At 62.7% G+C, this 18,415-nt stretch overlaps 1 protein-coding gene across 4 annotated transcripts; it reads right to left on the reverse strand.

Annotated features, from left to right (window-relative positions):
• Positions 1-564: 564 nt before the first annotated feature.
• On the reverse strand, positions 565-16,604 carry ZNF316 (zinc finger protein 316). 4 transcript variants are annotated; one of them, XM_042971600.1, is made up of 6 exons: positions 16,564-16,604; positions 12,056-12,435; positions 11,719-11,843; positions 10,772-10,898; positions 10,102-10,215; positions 565-3,022 (listed from the first exon to the last, which is right to left on the reverse strand). In XM_042971600.1, exons 2-6 carry the CDS (start codon positions 12,405-12,407, stop codon positions 696-698), a joined length of 3,045 nt encoding a protein of 1,014 aa, XP_042827534.1. In that variant the 5' UTR covers positions 12,408-12,435; positions 16,564-16,604; the 3' UTR covers positions 565-695. The 4 variants fall into 4 exon arrangements, with proteins under 4 accessions (XP_042827534.1, XP_042827535.1, XP_042827532.1 ...); XM_042971601.1 differs by lacking the exon at positions 16,564-16,604 and adding an exon at positions 16,000-16,209; XM_042971598.1 differs by lacking the exon at positions 16,564-16,604 and adding an exon at positions 12,879-15,990.
• Positions 16,605-18,415: the final 1,811 nt, after the last annotated feature.

Genomic DNA, 18,415 nt, shown 5'->3' on the forward strand with positions numbered 1-18,415 from the left:
CAAGAGATGGAAATAAATATCCACAGTAGACAGAATAAAAGCTCTCCTAGCTGCATGTCTGTCCCCCCGGGTAGGGAGGAACATCGTCCTCTGGAAACCCTAAGGCTTCCCCTTAGCCACGCGCAGTCCCTAAAACTTCCCGGACACACTCAAATGACCAGAAGGTCCCTGAAGTCTCTCACTGAGGAATGGAAGAAGTCGACAGCCGAACCCACGGGAGGAGGAGCGGGATGCTCTGCCCTCGACCACCCTCCCCTCCCCTTGACGCAAGGGCATCCCCGCCCTCGCTGTACAACCCACTCACAAACTCGCCGGCCGCCGGTACCCCAGGCCACCCAAATTGGAATCCGAGTGAAATAAATAACACCGCCCGCCATCCCTACCGCTTGGCTTCACAGCACAGACCCAGGGATGCCGCAGTCTTGGTCGGGGTGGCCGCCCCCTGCCCTCGCCTCCTCCGCGCGCGCGGCTCTCCTCTCCCCGCGCGCCCCCTGCACGGCCGGACGGGCTTGGCGGCCCGGTTTCCCCGGGGCCGGGCAGGAGGGGCGCCCGAGGCCGGGCGGGGGCGGGCGGGGCGGTGCGCCGGGGGCTGAGGGGAAGGCACCGCACCAGGACTGGGGCCCTCAGCGCCCCAAGGACAGAGGAGCAAAGGGGCCGGCGGCCCAGCGGGCTGCGCCTCCGTCAGCCTCGGGCCATCACAGGATGCTCTCCTCGTAGGCGCCCGAGGGCCCCGCGAAGGCGGCCGCGGGCTCGGAGCCGAAGCTCGTTCCGCCCGCGAACTCCAGCAGGGTGCTGCCGCGCTCCCCGGGTCCGCTGCCCGCGCCCGGCGGCCCCTTGGCGGGCGCCTCGGCCTTGGACGCGGGGGCCGCGGCCGCCGAGCCGGCCGCGCCGGCCGCGCCGCGGTGCGTCTTCATGTGGGTGAGCAGGTGCGAGCTCTGCGAGAAGCGGCGGCCGCAGTTGGCGCAGGCGTACGGCCGCTCGCCCGTGTGCGTGCGCTGGTGCGTGACGAGCACCGAGCGCTGCGAGAAGCGCTTGCCGCACTCGGGGCACGGGAAGGGCCGCTCGCCCGTGTGGCCGCGCCGGTGCTTGGCCAGGTTGGAGCGCTGCGCGAAGCCGCGGCCGCAGTCGGTGCAGCGGAAGGGCTTCTCGCCCGTGTGCGTGCGCCGGTGCCGCTTGAAGTCCGAGCTGTGGCCGAAGCCCTTGCCGCAGTCGGGGCAGCGGTGCGGCTTCTCCTCGGCGTGCGCCCACTGGTGCCGCGTCAGCGCCGCGCTCTGCCCGAAGCGGCGGCCGCACTCGCCGCACGCGTAGGGCCGCTCGCCCGTGTGCGCGCGCCCGTGCGCCGTCAGGTGCGCGCGCCGGCTGAAGCCCGCGCCGCACACGCCGCACACGAAAGGCTTCTCGCCCGTGTGGCCGCGCACGTGCGCCGCCAGGTGCGAGCCGCGGGCGAAGCGCGCGCCGCACTCGGGGCACGGGAAGGGCCGCTCGCCCGTGTGCGTGCGGCGGTGGCGCGCCAGGTGCGAGCCGTACACGAAGCTCTTGCCGCAGTCCGCGCAGCGGTGCGGCCGCTCGCCCGCGTGGTAGCGCTGGTGCTTGGCCAGCGCCGCCCGGCGCCCGAACGTCTTGCCGCAGTCGGAGCAGATCCACGGGCTCTCCTCCTCGGCCAGCGCGGCGGGCGCCGGCTCGGCCAGCAGCCCCCCGACGGCCGGCGCGAACGCGCGGAGCCCGCCGCCGCCGCCGCCGCCGCCGCCCCCCGGTCCGCCGCCGCCGAAGGGGTCGCAGGCCAGCCCCGCGCCCTCCACCAGGGCGAGCCGGCCCCCCAGGGGTCCCGGCAGGGGGCGCCCGTCGGCCGGCAGCCGGTCCCCGAAGTCCGGGAGGCCCAGGATCGGGAAGCCGTCCGGGTGGAGCCAGGACTTAGGGTGCACGGGAAAGTGGAAGCCGAGGGGGTGCGAGGAAGGGCCTTCGCCCTCCCCCAGGCCGTTGCCCACCTCGAGGAACCGCCTGTCCGGCTCGGGGTCCTCCTTGCTCCCGGGGGTGGGCCCCGCCGCCGCCGCCTCCTCTCTCGCCTCCACCTCGGCCTCTCCGTCCGCTTCGCCGGCCTCGGCCTCCTCCGGCCCCTCAGGCCCGGCCTCGGCCTCCTCGGGCCCCGCCGCAGGGACCGCGTTGCAGGCCTCCCGCCGAGGGCCTTCGCCGCCGGGCTCCGTGCAACCGCCGCCGCGCCGGTGGCGCTGGAAGTCGGCGCGCAGGCGGAAGGCCTGGCCACAGTCGGGGCAGCAGTGCGGCCGGTCGGCCGTGTGCACCGCCTGGTGCCGCGCAAGCGCCGAGCTCTGGCTGAAGCTGCGGCCGCAGTGCGGACACGGGTAGGGCCGCTCTCCGGTGTGCGTGCGCTGGTGCGTGACCAGGTAGGAGCGGCGCCCGAAGCCCGCACCGCAGAAGGCGCAGCGGTAGGGCCGCTCGCCCGTGTGGATGCGCCGGTGCGTGACCAGGTGCGACTTGTAGACGAAGCGCTTGCCGCAGTCCGGGCACGGGAAGGGCTTCTCTCCGGTGTGCGTGCGCTGGTGGATGGCCAGGTGCGAGCGGTACACGAAGCCCTTGCCGCACTCGTCGCAGCCGAAGGGCTTGACGGCCGCGTGGTAGCGCTGGTGCTTGGCCAGCCGGGACCGGTGCGGGAACACTTTGCCGCACACGTCGCACGTGGTCTCGGGCCGCCCTGCCGGAGCAGCCACGGTGGCAGGGAACGCCCAGGGTGCCAGCAGGTTCGCGCCAGGCTCCCGGCCCGGCAGGAAAGGCTTCGCCCCGGACCCCTCGGCCAGAACCCCGAGGCCCCCGGGGTCGGGACCCCAACCCTCCGGAGTCTGCGCCGAATCCGAGTCATCGGGGCCCCATGTCCCAGGCACGTCCCCCACGCCATAAGCTGCTGACCAGAGCCCCGGGGGCTCGTTCTCCTCCTCGGCCACCTCCGCCAGGAAGTCCTCGTCCTCCTCCTCCTCGTGGTCCTCTATATCGTCGGTCCAGAACCAGGCCCCTGAAGGTGACAAAGGCAGGCCAGAAGAAAGAGGTGAGAGGCAGCTCCTTGCAGGCTCCTCCCCCTGAGAAATCGCAGCTTGGGCGGGACCATCCCCTGTCTGGGACAGGGCACCTCCGTTTCAGTGAAGCCACCGCCTCCCCCGTGGGTGTCCCTCCTAGGGAAGCCGAGATTCCTTCACTTCTTGGACTGTTCTCAAACGGCATCAACTAATTAATGCCACCTGCTGAGGAACAGGGATGCTCTACAAAGTTGGTGACCTTGCCTGCAGGCTCCTGTGAGAATATTAAAGGGGGCAGGGGTCTTGTGCTCAGAAAAAGATTCCCAAGCTGTTTTCCTCAAAGCCCCTTGTGTTCCAGAGAATTCCACCCCCCCCCCACCCCTGCTTGGCCCAAGGCAAGCAAAACTGTGGTGCCAGCACAGCCCCGGCCCCTGCCGCTGAGGACCTGCCCTCCTAAGCATCTAAGCGTTGCTGGGCAGCCCTTCACCTCTGAATTCTTCACCAGCCTCAGGCTGGCCAGCAGCCATGGGTCTCCCTCCCATACTCAAGAGCAGAACCAGAAAAGCTACCTTAAGTGGAGGGGACCCAGAGGGGCCACTGGGCCCCAGCTCTCTGCACTCATCCTAACAGCCACCAGCAACTATTCAGGTATAGCCCACGCTCCCCTGCTAAGCCACCCCAAAGCTGGGCTTTTTCTGAGTGTGCATTTGGGAAACAGTCCCCAGGTGGCTAAGACTGGGGGAACTGCAAGCACCTTATCACAGAAGGCCAAAGACAGCCCCCTCTCCAAGGTCCTGCAGTTCTGTACCTCCCCCAGCAAACCGCACCCCGACCTCTCCCTTCAGTGCAGGTCATGGATATGGACTCGGGCCTGCAGGGTTTTCTACTTTATATAATGGAGTCCTGATATACCAGCCATTATGATACACCCAGGAGGGAACTACTATCTACGGAGCAGGCACTGAATCCCAAGGAACAGAAGGGAAAAGCCTGACCCACGGTGGCCCCAGGTGTTCCAAAGTACCTGTGTGCCTACTTTCTCATGAATACTTTGCCCCACGTGTGTCCACAGTGGGCGCACACCATTGCTGTAGCCCACTTCAGAACCCTAACGTCTGGAAGGCTCAGGCTCCGAGGGTGGGAATCCCTTCTACCCCACCTGGGTCCGCCACCAAAACTGTGGCCAGTGCCAGGCATCACCTGGCTGGATGAGTCTGATTGCTGAGTCCTGCCCCCAAGGGAAGGTCCGGGCCCGGCAGGGCTGCCCACCCCCGGCTCAGCCCTCGTCCTGTATTTCTGTACGGCACTCTACATGTATGGTGATATGGTCACATGGGCAAACCCAGCACAGCGCAGAGTGAAATAAAGCCAGACACAGGCATGATTTCAGCTGTGAAAAAAAAACCACACATCATGTAAAGGGATACAGAGATGGGTTATTTTATTTTTTCATAATTGCAATCCTTTAAATTTTCTACAGTTAATAATATACCGTTGTAGTAAAAAGAAGCTTTAAGCAAGAGACAGAAGTTCCCTGAACTAAGCTCAGTTTGCCTGCAGGTGCCACCCAGGGCATGAGTGGGTGCTGTGGAGTGGCAGCGACCTCAACAGCACAGGGGGCATGCTCCTCACTGCCGAGACTGCAGTGCCCTCACGAGATGGGATTGTCGGTGGGAGGGTCAGGCAGTTGAGCGGATAGATCCACTGGAATTCTTTCTGTGAGTCTCAAAAATAATTTTAACTCAAGACTCTGGTGAGGGTCGTGAGTAGTTTGAATGAGACTCCCTAAGGCAGGGGGAATTCAAGCTGAGGAACAAGTGCAATGTCTTAGTGGGGTGACTGTGCACCCCAGGACCTAGCCTAGGGGCAGCACTTGCTGGCTCCAAAACAGCCACTCAGGCCAAATGAGGGCTCACCAACAGGCGACCTCGGCCACTCAGTACTGGAAGGGGTGGGCCAGGTCCCAGTGACTCACCCACCACACCTCCTCCTTGGGGTCCAGGAGCAGCAGAAAGTTTCCCCCATGCACCCCGGGGCGGGGGGTGAACCCTTGCCCTGCCCCTACCTCGAGCCTCTGAACAAGGCTCTACAGAGAGAGTGATCATAAGAGGGACCTGGGGGACCGGGTCACTAGCCCTGGAACGAGCACAGCCACTTATCCGAGAACAAGAAGACACTTAATACACAGCCAGGTCATGGAGAGCACCACTAACACCAAGGGAAGGACGGTAAGGGCAGCCACGTCCCTAGCAGTCAGAGCTGGCTGCACCGCAAGACAGGACCTCTGGAAGGCACGGGGCCACGGGACAAAGAGCAGAGGAAGAGCAGCCTGCCCTAGGCTGGGCTCTGTTCCCTTGCCTCCTGTCACCAAAGTGGGCCAAGGTCTGGAGGTTGGGCCCTGGAGTGGGGGTGTCCCATGTAAGGGTCACTCCGGGCTGCAATGGGGACAGGGTTTCCAGGGGGGGACCCGGGATCCAAGTGAGCACTTACCAGGTCTACTTGTGACACGAGAGCCAGGACAGAGAGGTTTTGCTCTGACAAAGAGGGTGACGGGACATTTTGCAACAGTGGCCTATGGGGTCAAACACAGTTGCTTCTTCCAGAATCCACAGGGAGAGGGTGGAGGGGAGGACCCTGAGTGGGAGCTGGTGTTCCATCCCCAGAGACATTGCTCCTAAGGAGTGTGACCCTGGGTGATTAGCTAGGCTGGAACCAGCCCTCAGAGGCCCAGTGACAATCCCAGGGGCTGACCAGTGGCAGCCTCAGCACAGCCCCCGAGGTACTTCTAGTAAGTGCCCTACCCAGGTGCTCATCAGAGGGCCTTGGGGAAGGGCAGGGCCCCTGGGCCACACACCTGGTGCACCTGTACCCCTGAGCTGCTCCGCATGACCGACACACAATGCCCGGAGAAGGGTGCCACCGTTTACTAGGACTCCCACCCTCAGGCAGCCTCTGCCCCTGTCCAGGGACCCAGAGGCCTGCCCTCAGGCCCAACAGTGAGTCAGCCGTGGGTCTGCTCTGACTAAACGCCTCTCTGCTGCAACCCCTAAGTCAAGTCCACGCCTGCTCCTGCCTCTTCCTCCAGACCCGGAGCCTCGAGGTGGCCTTGGGGAGAGGCCCCCACCTGGGGACAGTTACCAAAGGAGGACACGGACAGGGGCTGGTGTGCTCAAAGCTGCGTATGGCTCCTTCCTCCAGGGCTGCTGGCCAGCTGCCTTTCCTCCCCACTGAGCAGGGATTTGGTAATCAGGGCTGGACTCCAGTGTGACAGCTCCCGACAGGGCCAGGTTTCTGTGCTTCGAACTGTCCTCCCGTGAGGGCAGAGCCCGCCCCCCATCGCTGGCCTCAGCCTCCTCATTTGTACCATGAACTGTAATACCAAGGACCAGTTATTAGCAGGAGCTTGAGGCCGGGCCCCTCCTCACTTGGAATGTTTTCTGGCTCCTTCCCCTTCTGCCGACACCGAACCCCGGGGTCTGAGGCAAGACAGCACCTCCGTGCCTTCTCCCTGGCTCAGACCACAAAGGGGGATTCAGTGATATCCCAGGCCCCCTCGGGGGTGTGACAAAGGGAAAGCCCGTGCTGAGGTCTGACACCCCCCCACCCCCATTCTCCCAAGGGCAGACAGGCGCTCACGGGCTGTGTGACGTAGACACCACCTGCAGGCTGGCGCCCAGCCTGTGCCTCCGCTCCACAGCCGCTCTGAGTTCCTCCTCTCCAGAACCACTCCCCGCGCTCACCCACCGTGGGATTCGCCCACCTTAGTGTTTTACCTCTTACTGCCTTTAAATGTTCTCTCTATCCTCTCCTGCATCATCTGCAGGCAGGTTTAACCCTGCATTCTGTACTCCTCGTCTGTCCTTCACTTTCACGTGAGGGGCAGGACCAGCAGCCAGCCCCACCGGGTGCCAGGCCCGCGCCAGGTACGGTGGAGACAGCACAGGGGTGGACGATACACAGTGCCGGCTCTTATGGAGTCTGCCGGAGGCGGCAGGCAGGAAATGAGGAAGCAAACATCCAGCCAGGACCGTTTCAGACAGCACTGTCTGCTGTACGTGCAGGAAACATCCTGGAGGAAGGCAGGAGGGAGTGCTCCTGAAGTCTATGTGGTCAGAGAACACGCGACTTAGTAGGGACCTAAGAGCCGAGCCAGCCACACAAAGGGCACTCTGGGCAGGGGAAACAGTAGGCACAAAGGCCCTGAGGCAGGCGAGAGCCTGAAGAGAAAGGCTCTGGAGCTGAGCCTGAAGACCCAAGGGTGTGTGAAGTGAGTCTGGCAGGGCGGCAGGTCTCAAGGCCACAGCAGAGAGCCCAGATGCTATTCCAAGCACATGGGGAAACTTCCAGAGAGTAAGGCAGACGGCTAGCTCAGGAACACCTGTGCCTGATGGCCTCACAGAAGCGTGGGATGGGGTAGCGCAAGGAAGGCAGAGAGACAAGGACCACTCAGGCAGGCAGCCAGGCCCACTCAGGTGCCCAGGACGCTGCAAGGGGGGCCTGCGGGGGACAAGCGGGGCCACTTCACGCTGGGGGCTGGGGGGATTCACTGCGGGACGCCCATCAGATAACTGAGTGGAGATGTCAAGCAGACAAGGTCAGGGCTGGAGAAAGAAGCTGAGAATGGGCAGCAGAGATAGAAATGGTACCGGAGGCTCTGGTCCCAGGCACCAGTCACCTGGAGAGGACAGAAGAGGACGCAGGACCATCCTGGTCTCGTAAACAAGCGAGGGCAGGCGGAGAAGCAGCCAGGAAAGCAGCTGAGAAATCGAGGCACGTGGAGTCCTGAGGCCAAGAGGGTCTGTATCTCAGAGAGCAGAGAAGCCAGCCTAGCAAGGACACAAGGCCAGCCCAGCAGGCCAAGGTGGTGGCAGCGTCCTCAGGAGGCCTGTGGTCAGCCCACAGGTATGCTGTATTCCAGCCACGATCCCTGCTCCAGTGCACGTGTGGGCAGGGAACGGGCTGCTGCCAGGGGCAGGGGTCTGGCAGGCGACTACAAAGGGCAATCACGAAGGAAGGAGAGGTGCTGCTATCTAAGCCGGGTGAGGAGACAGGTGCAGGAAAGGGGTGGGGTCAGAAGAGGCGAGGACAGCGAGCACCCGGGAGCTGGAGGTGGTGGCCACGGGGTGGGGAGCCAGAGCAGGACGCGCCAAGTCAGCACTGGACAGGTCATGGGGTGCCTGAGTTGGGGGAGGCGGACAATGTGCCAGACCTCTTGGCCCAATTTTTCAAGCAGCACAAGAGAGGAATACACTTGTGTTTTGCCAGACTCCAATCTAGAAATCCAGAAACTCTGCTGGGCTCAGAACAGTCGGCATCTGTCCTGCCCAGACCCAGCAATCCTCAATTCTCAACGGACTCAGGTGCTCAGAAATGAGTACAGGGAGAAAAGGGAAGGAGACCGTCTAGCAAACAGACTACAGTTCTAGTTAAGAAGGACCTTAGGTGGATTTAGTGCACCCAAGCTGACCCCAGCCCTGGCTACCGTATCCCCTCCTGGGCACAAGGCCACGTCTAAGACTATGCCCGGTCCTGCCCCTACCTCGGGCTCCCCAGACAGGAGGGGTGGGATAGGGGAGCACTCTGGGCTCACCGGCCCTACCTGGCACAACAACCAGCCACTGGGGAGGACAGAGGGGCAGTGGCCTGGCTAGCCGTCCTCCTCAGGGAGCTGCCAAACTCACCCAGGGTCACAGGTCCCATTGTGGGGACCACCCAGGCTGAAACCTGCAAAAGTCTGCACCCCAGGACCCTCCAAGAAGCATAGACAATGGGGCCACATCTAGACCACATGATAAGAGACAGGCCAACGGAGGCCTGTGGCCCCTTTAATTGCAGGTGACTATTCTGAATAGGGCCAACCCCCCACTAAGGCCCCCTGAGAAACATCACCCACATCCAAGCCTCATCCTGTAAGCAGCTGCCATGGTCTCACCAACTAAAGCCCTCCCCAGTCTGCAGCCCAGGAACGGCTCCCAGACAGGGTCCTGGAGAGGGTGGACAGCTGGGGCAGGAAGGCCATTCTGCAACACCATGGACAGTGGGGCCCAGGCTCTTAACCACCACTTTAGAAGCCGATTTCCTCATCCGCAAGGGAGGCTGCTCTCCTCTGCCCTGCCATGTCAGGGGTGTGCCATGAGGATACAAAGTAAATGGGAAAATGCTTTGAAGAGTACACGTGTAGGCGTAGCATTGTCTGTATTTTTCTGTTTTTATTTGAAAACACTTTTAGGAGAGGCTCTGAGTCTATCCAGGCACGTGACCGGCATGAGCCATCCAGCGCCCCTCACTAAGGTGACGTCACTCCAACCCAAGGCGGGTACACCCGCCATGCAAGGGCCCCCAGGGAGCCCTGAAACACCGAGCCTAACACACACCTCCTGAAGTACCCCCACAGAACCGACAGTCCCGCGCCCTCAGCCTGGAAATTATGGATTCGGTTTGAATTTCTTTATTCCCCGTGTGAGTAAAGCAAGCAAAGCTCAGGGGGTTAGAGGAACAGAGCCAGAGTCACCTCAGTCCCCGGAGAAATTTGCCACCCTGAACACTTTCCGTACGCATCCCTCCCAAACCTCCTCCCGGGAAGGTGCGCGGCTGCCCGCCCAGGCCTGTGGCCGGCCCCCCAGACCCTTCGTTCAGAGATGGCCAAGTGGGTGCAGAAGGCAAAGAGCCAGCTCCAGTCTGGGACCCAGAAGGGCTCTGGCACGGCCAGGACCGAGCGTGCCCACTCCCGTCCCTCTGCGCCAAAGACTTAACGACTGGCCCTCGCTTACCAAAACAACTCCAAAACCCAAAGAGACGCTCCAAGGCAGGGACAGGGACAGTGTGAAGGGCTCCTAAGAGGAAGCTCGAGGTTCTGTAAGGACTCCCCAGCCTTGGACGACCACGGGCTGGAATCAAGAGAAGCCAACCCACAAAGGCAGAGACTGGCGCACGACGGCCTCCCTGTCTCCAAACGCCCGTCCATGGCCCAGACCGCCAGCACCAGGGCTGCAGCAGAGAGCTAAGGTGAAGGCCAAAGTCCGGCAGGGCTCTGAGGAGCTACAGAGGCAGAAACCGCACGAGTGCATCTCATACTCACCTGTGTAGACGCCAGTGACAATGTCTCCTTCCTCAGGACGGGGGCTATCTGGGACCCAGGGCTCCTCCCCTTGTTCCAGCCGGAAGATCAGATCCGGCTTGGGGATTGGGTATCCTGCCCAGGAGAAGGACAGCCAGCAGCTGCAGGGCCGCTCTGGCCAGGCCCGCCCGCACCCCACGTGGTGCCATCCCAACACCCCAAGCCCTCCTCACTCTCTCGCCGCTCTTCTCCCTCCTTCCCAGGACCAGCTCTCCCGCCTCCCAGCCTCCACTCTGGGAAAGCCCACCTTCACTTCTCTAGAACTTTGCCTTGATACCCCCCAGCTCTTCTGCAGAGCCCTGCCCGCACCTTCCTCACCCCTCTCCTCTATTACCTGACTCCTCCCCCCTGGAGGCCTCTGGGGAGTATACAGAACAGAGACCACAGCTGGACTGGTGGCTCCCAGAACACATCCACCTGGCTCACGGCACTGCTGGACCACAGTGAAGACCCCAGAACACAGCCCCACCCAGAAGCCAGAGTGGTCCCTAAGAACCCCCAAGAGGTGGGCTGGATCCAGGACCCCCTTCTCCTAGACCCTGGGGTTTCAGAAGCCACTCTCTCAAACAGCTAAGCTGCTGGCAGTCATCACGTAGGAATGCCTCTTGGGGACGGAAGGCCCCCTGCTTACCCAAGGACACCAGGATCCCATAGTTCTCCTGCATGACATCCTTGTAAAGGTCCCGCTCGCCTGCGTCCAGCCTCTCCCACTCCTCCAATGAGAAATACACAGCCACGTCTTCAAAGGTGACCAGCCCCTGGAAAACAAAGAGCCCTGGCCACTGCCCTAAACTGCCCTAGGAGAGAGGCAGGGGAGCCCCTAGAAAGAGAGCGACAGAAAATTACTTCAGGAAGAGCTGCCCGTGGACCTGCAACATGGAGCTCACGGGGACACGGCCCAACAGCCCAAAGCCCCAGTGGCACCGAAGGCTTCTGAGCCTGGCTGCACCCTGAAAGGCAAGGACCCCACGTCCGTTCAGAGGTGAGGAACCCAGGCTCAGACGGGGCGAGCACTCAGCTCGTGTGGGGCAGAGCCAAGACTCTCACACTGAGGCCAGGAGACAATGCAGCTCAAGTCCACGGCCGTGCTAAGAGGCGGTGTCCTCCCCTCCTATGTCATCGTCCAACCTAAGCCAGCGGTCGCATTGGCAACGAGAGGGCCCACGCCCGGGTGAGTATGTGGCATCGACTAATCTGCCTGGGCTCGGCAGGAAGCCAGAGCCCGGCCAGGTGAGCGGCACTCCAGGTGAGGGACCACAGCCCGATCCTGGGACAGAGCCAGTCCCCTGAAATAACTACGCATAGAGCAGCTGAGTAAGTGGCAGTCAACACACTCAGGACATCCCAATGGCCTGGGAAGTCTCGGGCCCCAGGGAAGTGGAACCATATCCCACGGCTTTGCGGGTAGAGACCCCCAGCCGCGTCCTGCTGCCCCGTCCCTGCTCACAGCCTGAGCTCGCCCTGATGACCACAGCGCCCCTGCCGTGCCAACAGGGCTCTCCAGGACAGCAGGTGCCAGGCTTCCCCCTCAGGAAAGCCTGCCTGGTTAACTGAGCTCCAAGTGAGAGAGCGGCTCACCTGAGACCCAGCTGTCAGGGAATCGTCATCATCTTCCTCCTCCAAGTCCTCCTCGTCCTCGTCCTCCTCGTCCTCGTCCAGGTCCTCATCCCTAGGTGTGGCTGGAGCCCGGCTGGCCTGCAAGGCTGAGGGGAGGATCTCTTAGGGACCCGCCCTCGCCAATAGGCCTCACGGCCTCCCCTGCCCAGAAGGCAAGTAGGTCAGGAGCCCCCGCTCCTCCGTCCCAAAGCCTGGGTCCTGACGCTCCAGCTCCACCCTATTGGGCCAAAGAGCTCTCCCGACCCGCCCTCCCAAGCTCCCTCACCTCCTCCCCCCAAAGCCAGCTCCTTTTCCTTACCCTTTTCCTGAAGAACTGGGGACCTGGCATCACCGGCACGGCGAAGGCGTCCCTGGGTCCCCAACGTGGGACTCTGCTCCTCGGCCACCACCTCGTTCTCGTCCGCCTCCACCTCCACCTCCACCTGCTCCACGTGCCCGGCCTGCCCCCCCTCCTCCTCTTCCTCCTCCACCACCGCCGGGTCCTCCCCGTCCTCCGCCAGGAGCTCCTCCTCCTCCTCCTCCTCCAGCTCCACCTCTTCCCCCTTTTCTTCTTCCTCTTCTTCCTCCTGAGCAGGACCACATCCCAACCCATCCTCCGCCTTCGCCAGCTGCGTGGCTGGTGAGTCCGGGGTCGTACGAAGAGCCGCCATCTTCTCCGGAGGAAAGCCTCAGCTCGGCCTGAAACACAGACGGGCAGCGGGGATGAGCCGCCCCCACCCCCCGCTTGCTCCCACACGCTGCTCCTCGGGCCTCCCTCCGTCCCCCGGGAGGCAGGACTCATCTCCCCCACTACACAGTGACGCACCAGAGGAGGAGGGACCGAGGCTCTTCCCGTGCTCTCGTGAGGCACAACTGGGACGCTCTGTGCCCACAAAGACTAACCACAGAGCCCCTCTCTGTGACCCCATTATGCAGCCTCAGCCCCTTCTTGCCAGCAATTCCGTGCAGGGCACGAACTGCTGTGCCGTCTAGGAGTAAATCAGGGATTTAGCCTAGGTCTTCATCCTCAGGGCCCGTGAGAAGCAAGGGGTCCAGGCCACACGGCCGAGGGTGGCCCACGTCTGGCTGCAAGGGGCGAGTGCGGCCTGGGAGCAACAGCCCACCTCCATCCGGGGACCCACCTCTGCACACCGACACTGTGCCAGCAGGGGTGCGGGAGGAGAGGCCCGGGCTCGGGCAGGGGTGACAGGTAAGACAGGCGGGCTCATTCGCCACCGCCTGGAAGGCCGGCCGGTCGGGCTCCTATTTGCCAGAGGCAGCACACAAGACGTCGTGGGTCTGCGCTGCCCCCTGCGTCTCCCTGGCCCCTCACTCCATCCAGGGCATTCGGGAAAAGTGCAGCAGCTCGTGGAGATTTGCTTCATCGCCGGACCAGCAGATACAACCTAAAATGCCCTTTAACGGCTCTTCAAGTTTAAGGATCAGAGAATCCCAGGAGGGAACCGTCAAAGGCCCAGTGGCTTCCAGGGTGCCACTCACACCAGCGTCACAGCTGCCTCAGCCCAGGTGCTCCGGAGACAGAGCCACGTGGCGGCACGGCCCAGACCCGAGGGCTTGGGGGGCCGCGCCTCCCTCCCAGGTGCACGCCCTCCACCAGCCTGTGGAGACCCAAGGGCAGGACAGAGTCACAGTTTTGACAGGTCGGTTTCTGGGGCTCCTTCTTGAGTGAAAACTTGAGGAGCCTACCCCCCAGCCCCAGCCCCATCAGCGTTTCAGACCTAAAGTGGGCCGCTCCCAAAATGATCTGAGCCCACTGCAAACACAGCAACCCCAGCACCCTGGGATGACGGCACGACGGCCAGAAGGATCCTGCAACATCGGGCCACGTGGGGCAGGTGGGCCCAGCGCAGCTCGTCGGGCTCCAGCAGTGGACAGCATCTGCCGCGGAACCCCTCCAATGGGACAGGGGTGCCCCACGTGGAGACGTGCAGGGTCACGAGAGCGGCTCGGAACACCAGGTATCCACAGGGAAACCGCTCAGTGACGAGCTCTCATTCCACAACCCCTCGCTTTTCTACTAACGAGGCGGCACGCACCGGTTCTCGGCACCACTCTGAGCTGCCGCGGCTTTACACGGCTTTCAGAGACCATGAGAGCTTTCCATGAGAGCCTTCCAGAGACCAAGGCCCGGGTCCAGGGGCTGGGATGTGTGGGCACCCAGAGGCCACCTCTGTCCTGCCCCTCACGCTCCCCTCCAGCTGACTAGATTGCGGATTCACAGGCACCGAATCCAAGGTCACAGGTGAAGAGCTATGCCTCTACAGGCCACCCCAGCCTCCAGACGCTCCCCCAAACCAACCTCCTCGGTCTCCATGGTTCTTTGGGCACGTGAGGGTGCCCAGGTGCAGAAACGTGTGCCGTGGGTAACGCCAGCCACTTCCAGGAGGGCACAGCCCTCCCTGGCACTCAGGGCACTGAGAATGTGCTCAGCAAAGGTTTCCCAACCACCACCCACCTCAGGCCCACAGGAGGGCTTTTCTCACCCAGGCCTCGGGCTACAAATCCACACTGAACTCAGACACCGCACGAAGCCCAGCAGAGCTGCCTCCTGCCTGGCCACCATCCAGAGCAGACTCCCACAGGCCAGTCTGCTGTACCCGAGGACCCACTCACAAAAGAAGAAAACTCCAAGGCTTTGGAATACAGTGGCCCTAAGCTGGTCCCACCTCCAGACCTTTGCACATGCCATTCCCTTTCCCCGGCTCTCACTTCCCCCCTTCTTCACTGATCCTCTGGAAGGAGCCTCCTGGGTCCCCTATTTCACACAGTTCTCTGAACTCTGCCCTCACGGCGCCTCACTTTTATATATTTACAGAACTGTCTGCTCAGTGCCTGTCTCCCCAAGCACACAGTCCACTGCAGGAAGGCGAAGTTCCCTCTGCTCATCTCTGAACACTCCCCCCACCCCACCTCGTGCCAGGCACAGAGCGATCACTCAAATATTTATTAAGGAAACGACTCTAAAGTCTGTAATCAACACGATAACATGAGATTTTAAAAACTCAGGGGCACCTGGCTGGCTCAGTCAGTAGAGCATGCGACTCTCGATCTCGGGGTTGTGAGTGCAAGCCCTACGTTGCACACAGAGCTCACTAAAAACAAAAACAAAAAACAAAACCCTCAGTAGTCTGACCCCACTGCCACGTTCCACAACAGACTGACCACTCTTTGGGGTCCTTCAAAATGAAACCCATCCCAGAAGCACTACGGAGTCTCTGCCTTCAAAGAGGCTGTCACCTGACGTCCCTTTTCCTCCAAAATGCACCTGCTGATGACCAGAGAAGGGAAAGGCTCAGCAGCACTGGAGGTCAGCAGTCATTCTGCAGATGGAATCACAGCCTAGCACAAACAGACACCCCACATACCCCAACACAGAATCCAGAACAGAATCATTCCGGAAAACAGACTTCAGTCACTCAGGCACCAGGTTCCTTCTGCCTCGCCAGGCAGCTAGGTGCTGGGCACACTCCCCCAGACCCACACGCTCTCCTCTCTCCTCTTCTCAGCCTGCCAGCCCACTGAAACTCACTCCGCCCGCTTCCTGGCATCCGATCCCAGGTCAGAAGCCACAGAGGGGCAGGTAAGCAGCCTCATCGACATAAGCCCCCAGGGCATCCCAGACCCTTACTTCCCTTGGGGCCCTGCACCCTAGGACACAGCACTGCCGACACTCAGAACTGAGGATGACAAAACACCCTCTATGAGAACAGAAAGCAGCAGCAAAGTTTGGAAACTGTTAGAACTCTCCACAAAAGTCCCAAATCCAAGAAGCCTACCTAGAAAGGAAGAAACGTGTGGGTACATAAATATCTAGGCCCCTTCCTTCCCTCTAGGTGGCCTTGCTGACTACACTCCTGTTATTCAAGGCCTTCCAGGTTTTTGCCTCCTTCAAGAAGCCTTCCTTCCTTGACAACTAGGATCCTCACTGTGTGTCCATGGCTCGGGCTCCCCTACTCTCCAGGATTTGCTCCTGGTGCAGGTGTATCCATGGGGCTACTCCCCCAGCTCCCCCAGGCCAACCCTTCGCTATGCTGGCCAGCTCCCCAGACCTGCCAACACTTGTTGAACCAAACCAAGTACCAAGATCTCTCCGCACAGGTGCAGCTAGGGGCCTAATCCCTCTGCACACCTCCCCTTCTCCCTACCCACCTAGTCCTCTACCAAAGGCCAGCCCCTCTCCCACCTCTGCCGCCACATGGGGCGGCCCAGACCCTGTCCAACCCCAGGGATGAGTTCCCCTACCGGACGACCAGCAGTAGAAGACGACATAGCAGCCCACCGGAGCCTCCATTTGCAGAGAGGGAGGACCCAGACGAGGCCCCCAAGGTCACTAAGCAAGCTCCCGGGGCGCCTGGCCAAGCCACTTCCATCCCTCCAGGGGGCTTATCGGGCTCGGGTCTCCCGCAGAGGCCCTGGCGGTGACAGCCCCTCCTGGATGGGTGTGTCCCCGGGGGCGGCCACGGCCCAACCCCCGCCCCTCGGGCCTAGCCGGCGGCGGGCACCTCCCGAGGAGTCCGCGCGTGTCCTCCCCAGCCCCGCCTGCTCCGCGCCGCCGGCCTCTGCCCGCCCCGGGGGTCGGAGCCCGCCCCCATCGCGCGGGGCCGGGCGGGGGTCGGCGGGCGGCGCCGGGCGTGGGCGCGGCCGCCGAGAGCCCGGCCGGCGCGCCGCTCCGGCCCCGCCAGGCCCAGGCCAGGCCCCGTCGGCCCCGCGGCCTCCCAGCGCCGGCGTGGAGGGGCGGCCCGACCCCCCGGCCCGGCCCTCGCGCCCGGCCGCCCGCACCTGCCGCCCGCGCCGCCGCCCACTCACCGCGCGCGCGCCGGGCCGGCCGAGCCGCCGCCGGACGCCGGGGCCGGGCCGGGCCTGCGCGCCCAGCGCTACACAAAGTGACGGCCCCGGAGCTGCGCGGCGGCGGCGCGTGGGCACCGGAAGTGCTGCCGCCGGGCCCCGCCCCGCCCGCGCCCACGGGGGGCCACTTCCGGTCACGCGGGGTCGAGCGCGGCTCCCGGAGGGGGCGTGCGTGGAGGGAGAGGAGGTGCCGCTCGTGCGCGGGAGGGCGCTCTGGGCCCTGGTGCCCGGCCCCACCCCTGGGGATCCCGGTGCCCTCATCCCGCGACCCCGACCCAATCCCTGGAGACCCCAGCCCCACCCCTGGGAACTCCAGCGACTCCTGCCCGGAGACCCCATCCCACCCCTAGACACCCCAGCGCCCTTTGCCCCGACCGGAGATAGGGCCCCCAGTCCTGGGAACCTCAGCGCCCCCTGCCCAGATCCGAGGCCCAGACCCCACCCCCAGACACCCCATGAGCCCCAACTCTGAGACCTCGACCCCAGCCCCTGGACACCCGAACCCCGCCCTCTCCCTGGAGTCACCGGTGACATCCTTCTCACCTGCGAGCCTACTCCCTCCCCAAGCCCAGTAGGGATTGCTAATTCAACCAAGATTCGGGAATGACTACTGAGTGCCAGACCGGAGTTCATCCCACCCCAACCTTGGGACCCTCTCTAGGTCCGGAGCCGGTGGAGACAGGCCATGACCTATGGAGGAGCCTCGCGGAGGCCATCCATCCAGCTGGCGTGCCATGACACCAGACGATGGTAGGGGCGCTCCCTTGCAGGTGATGGACAAGAGGGACTGTAGCAGGTGGGCCGGGTGTCCACTGCTCACGAGCACTGCTTTGTGGGACCACTAGTGCCTGTAGGACCAGTGCTGCTAAAGGTAGGGGTTTTATCCAGAACGGATGACGATGAGGACTGAAGGTGCGGGGGGGCCAGGGCAGCTGAATGAATGCATTGCAATCCTTGCATTGGAGCCCTTGCGTGGAAGGACTTGAAATCAGTACCAGAAGAGGGCCAGCCTCTGAGCACGGAAGGGTCTACCAAGCAGAGGGAGGTACAAACAATAGGTGGCCGTAGGAGCTGTGAGAAGGTGAGGCCGCTGGACTCAGGGTCCACCTGCAGTCCTCTCCCAAACCTGTCTGCATCCACCCCCAGGGGCGAGGCTGGGGTCGGAGCTCTTGTGCCCACAGAGGTCCAGGCCCTTTTCAGCCTGGCTCCACACCCCCAGTCAGGAATGGTGTGGCCCGGCTCCTTCCCTACCTCCCACCCCACAGGTACCATTATTCTTATATTTTCTGTAGCGGTCCCTCAGCCTGGGACCCACCAGACAGAGCAGCAACCTAACTGGGCTTCGGGAAGGTTCAAACCTGTCTGAAACACCAGCTTCTCCCCTCCAAAACCTCAGCCCCTGGCTGGTGAGCTTGTCAGGCTTACAGAGGACTCAAACCTGTGTCCTGAAGAGGGGAGGGGTGCAGCCCCCCAACCCCAACTCTTGCCTTCTGGAGCCCAGAGCACCAGCTGCCCACCCTAACTCCTCATCATGACTGGCTTTAGCTCCTGGTGGCTTAAAAATGTTTTCAAATTAATATAACACTTAAAAACGGGAAGTCTCTTGTAAGAAGATGGAAAAAATCAGAAGTTCTCCCAACGCACAGGCCGTGGCTTACAGGGCACCTGTTAGGGGGCCCTGAGAAGTGACCAGCAGCCCCTGCTTCTACACGGCACCTCCCGTCTGGTCCTTTGGAGCCCTGGACCCCCAGCGTAGACTCTACCCCCCCCCCCAGGTGGTCCCAATGAGAGGCTCTGAATGTAGGTTAAGGAG

Source organism: Panthera tigris, chromosome E3 (assembly GCF_018350195.1).
Source record: "Panthera tigris isolate Pti1 chromosome E3, P.tigris_Pti1_mat1.1, whole genome shotgun sequence".
In the NCBI taxonomy this organism is placed as follows: domain Eukaryota; kingdom Metazoa; phylum Chordata; class Mammalia; order Carnivora; family Felidae; genus Panthera; species Panthera tigris.

What these genes read in the sequence shown, in the direction of transcription:
- ZNF316 (XM_042971600.1), bottom strand. Translation starts at nt 12,407, where the DNA reads ATGGCGGCTCTTCGTACGACCCCGGACTCACCAGCCACGCAGCTGGCG. An exon ending in TGGGATCCTGGTGTCCTTGG is followed by an intron (nt 10,216 to 10,771) that starts GTAAGCAGGGGG and finishes TCTCCTGGGCAG; the next exon opens with GATACCCAATCCCCAAGCCG. An exon ending in TGTCACTGGCGTCTACACAG is followed by an intron (nt 3,023 to 10,101) that starts GTGAGTATGAGA and finishes TGTCACCTTCAG; the next exon opens with GGGCCTGGTTCTGGACCGAC.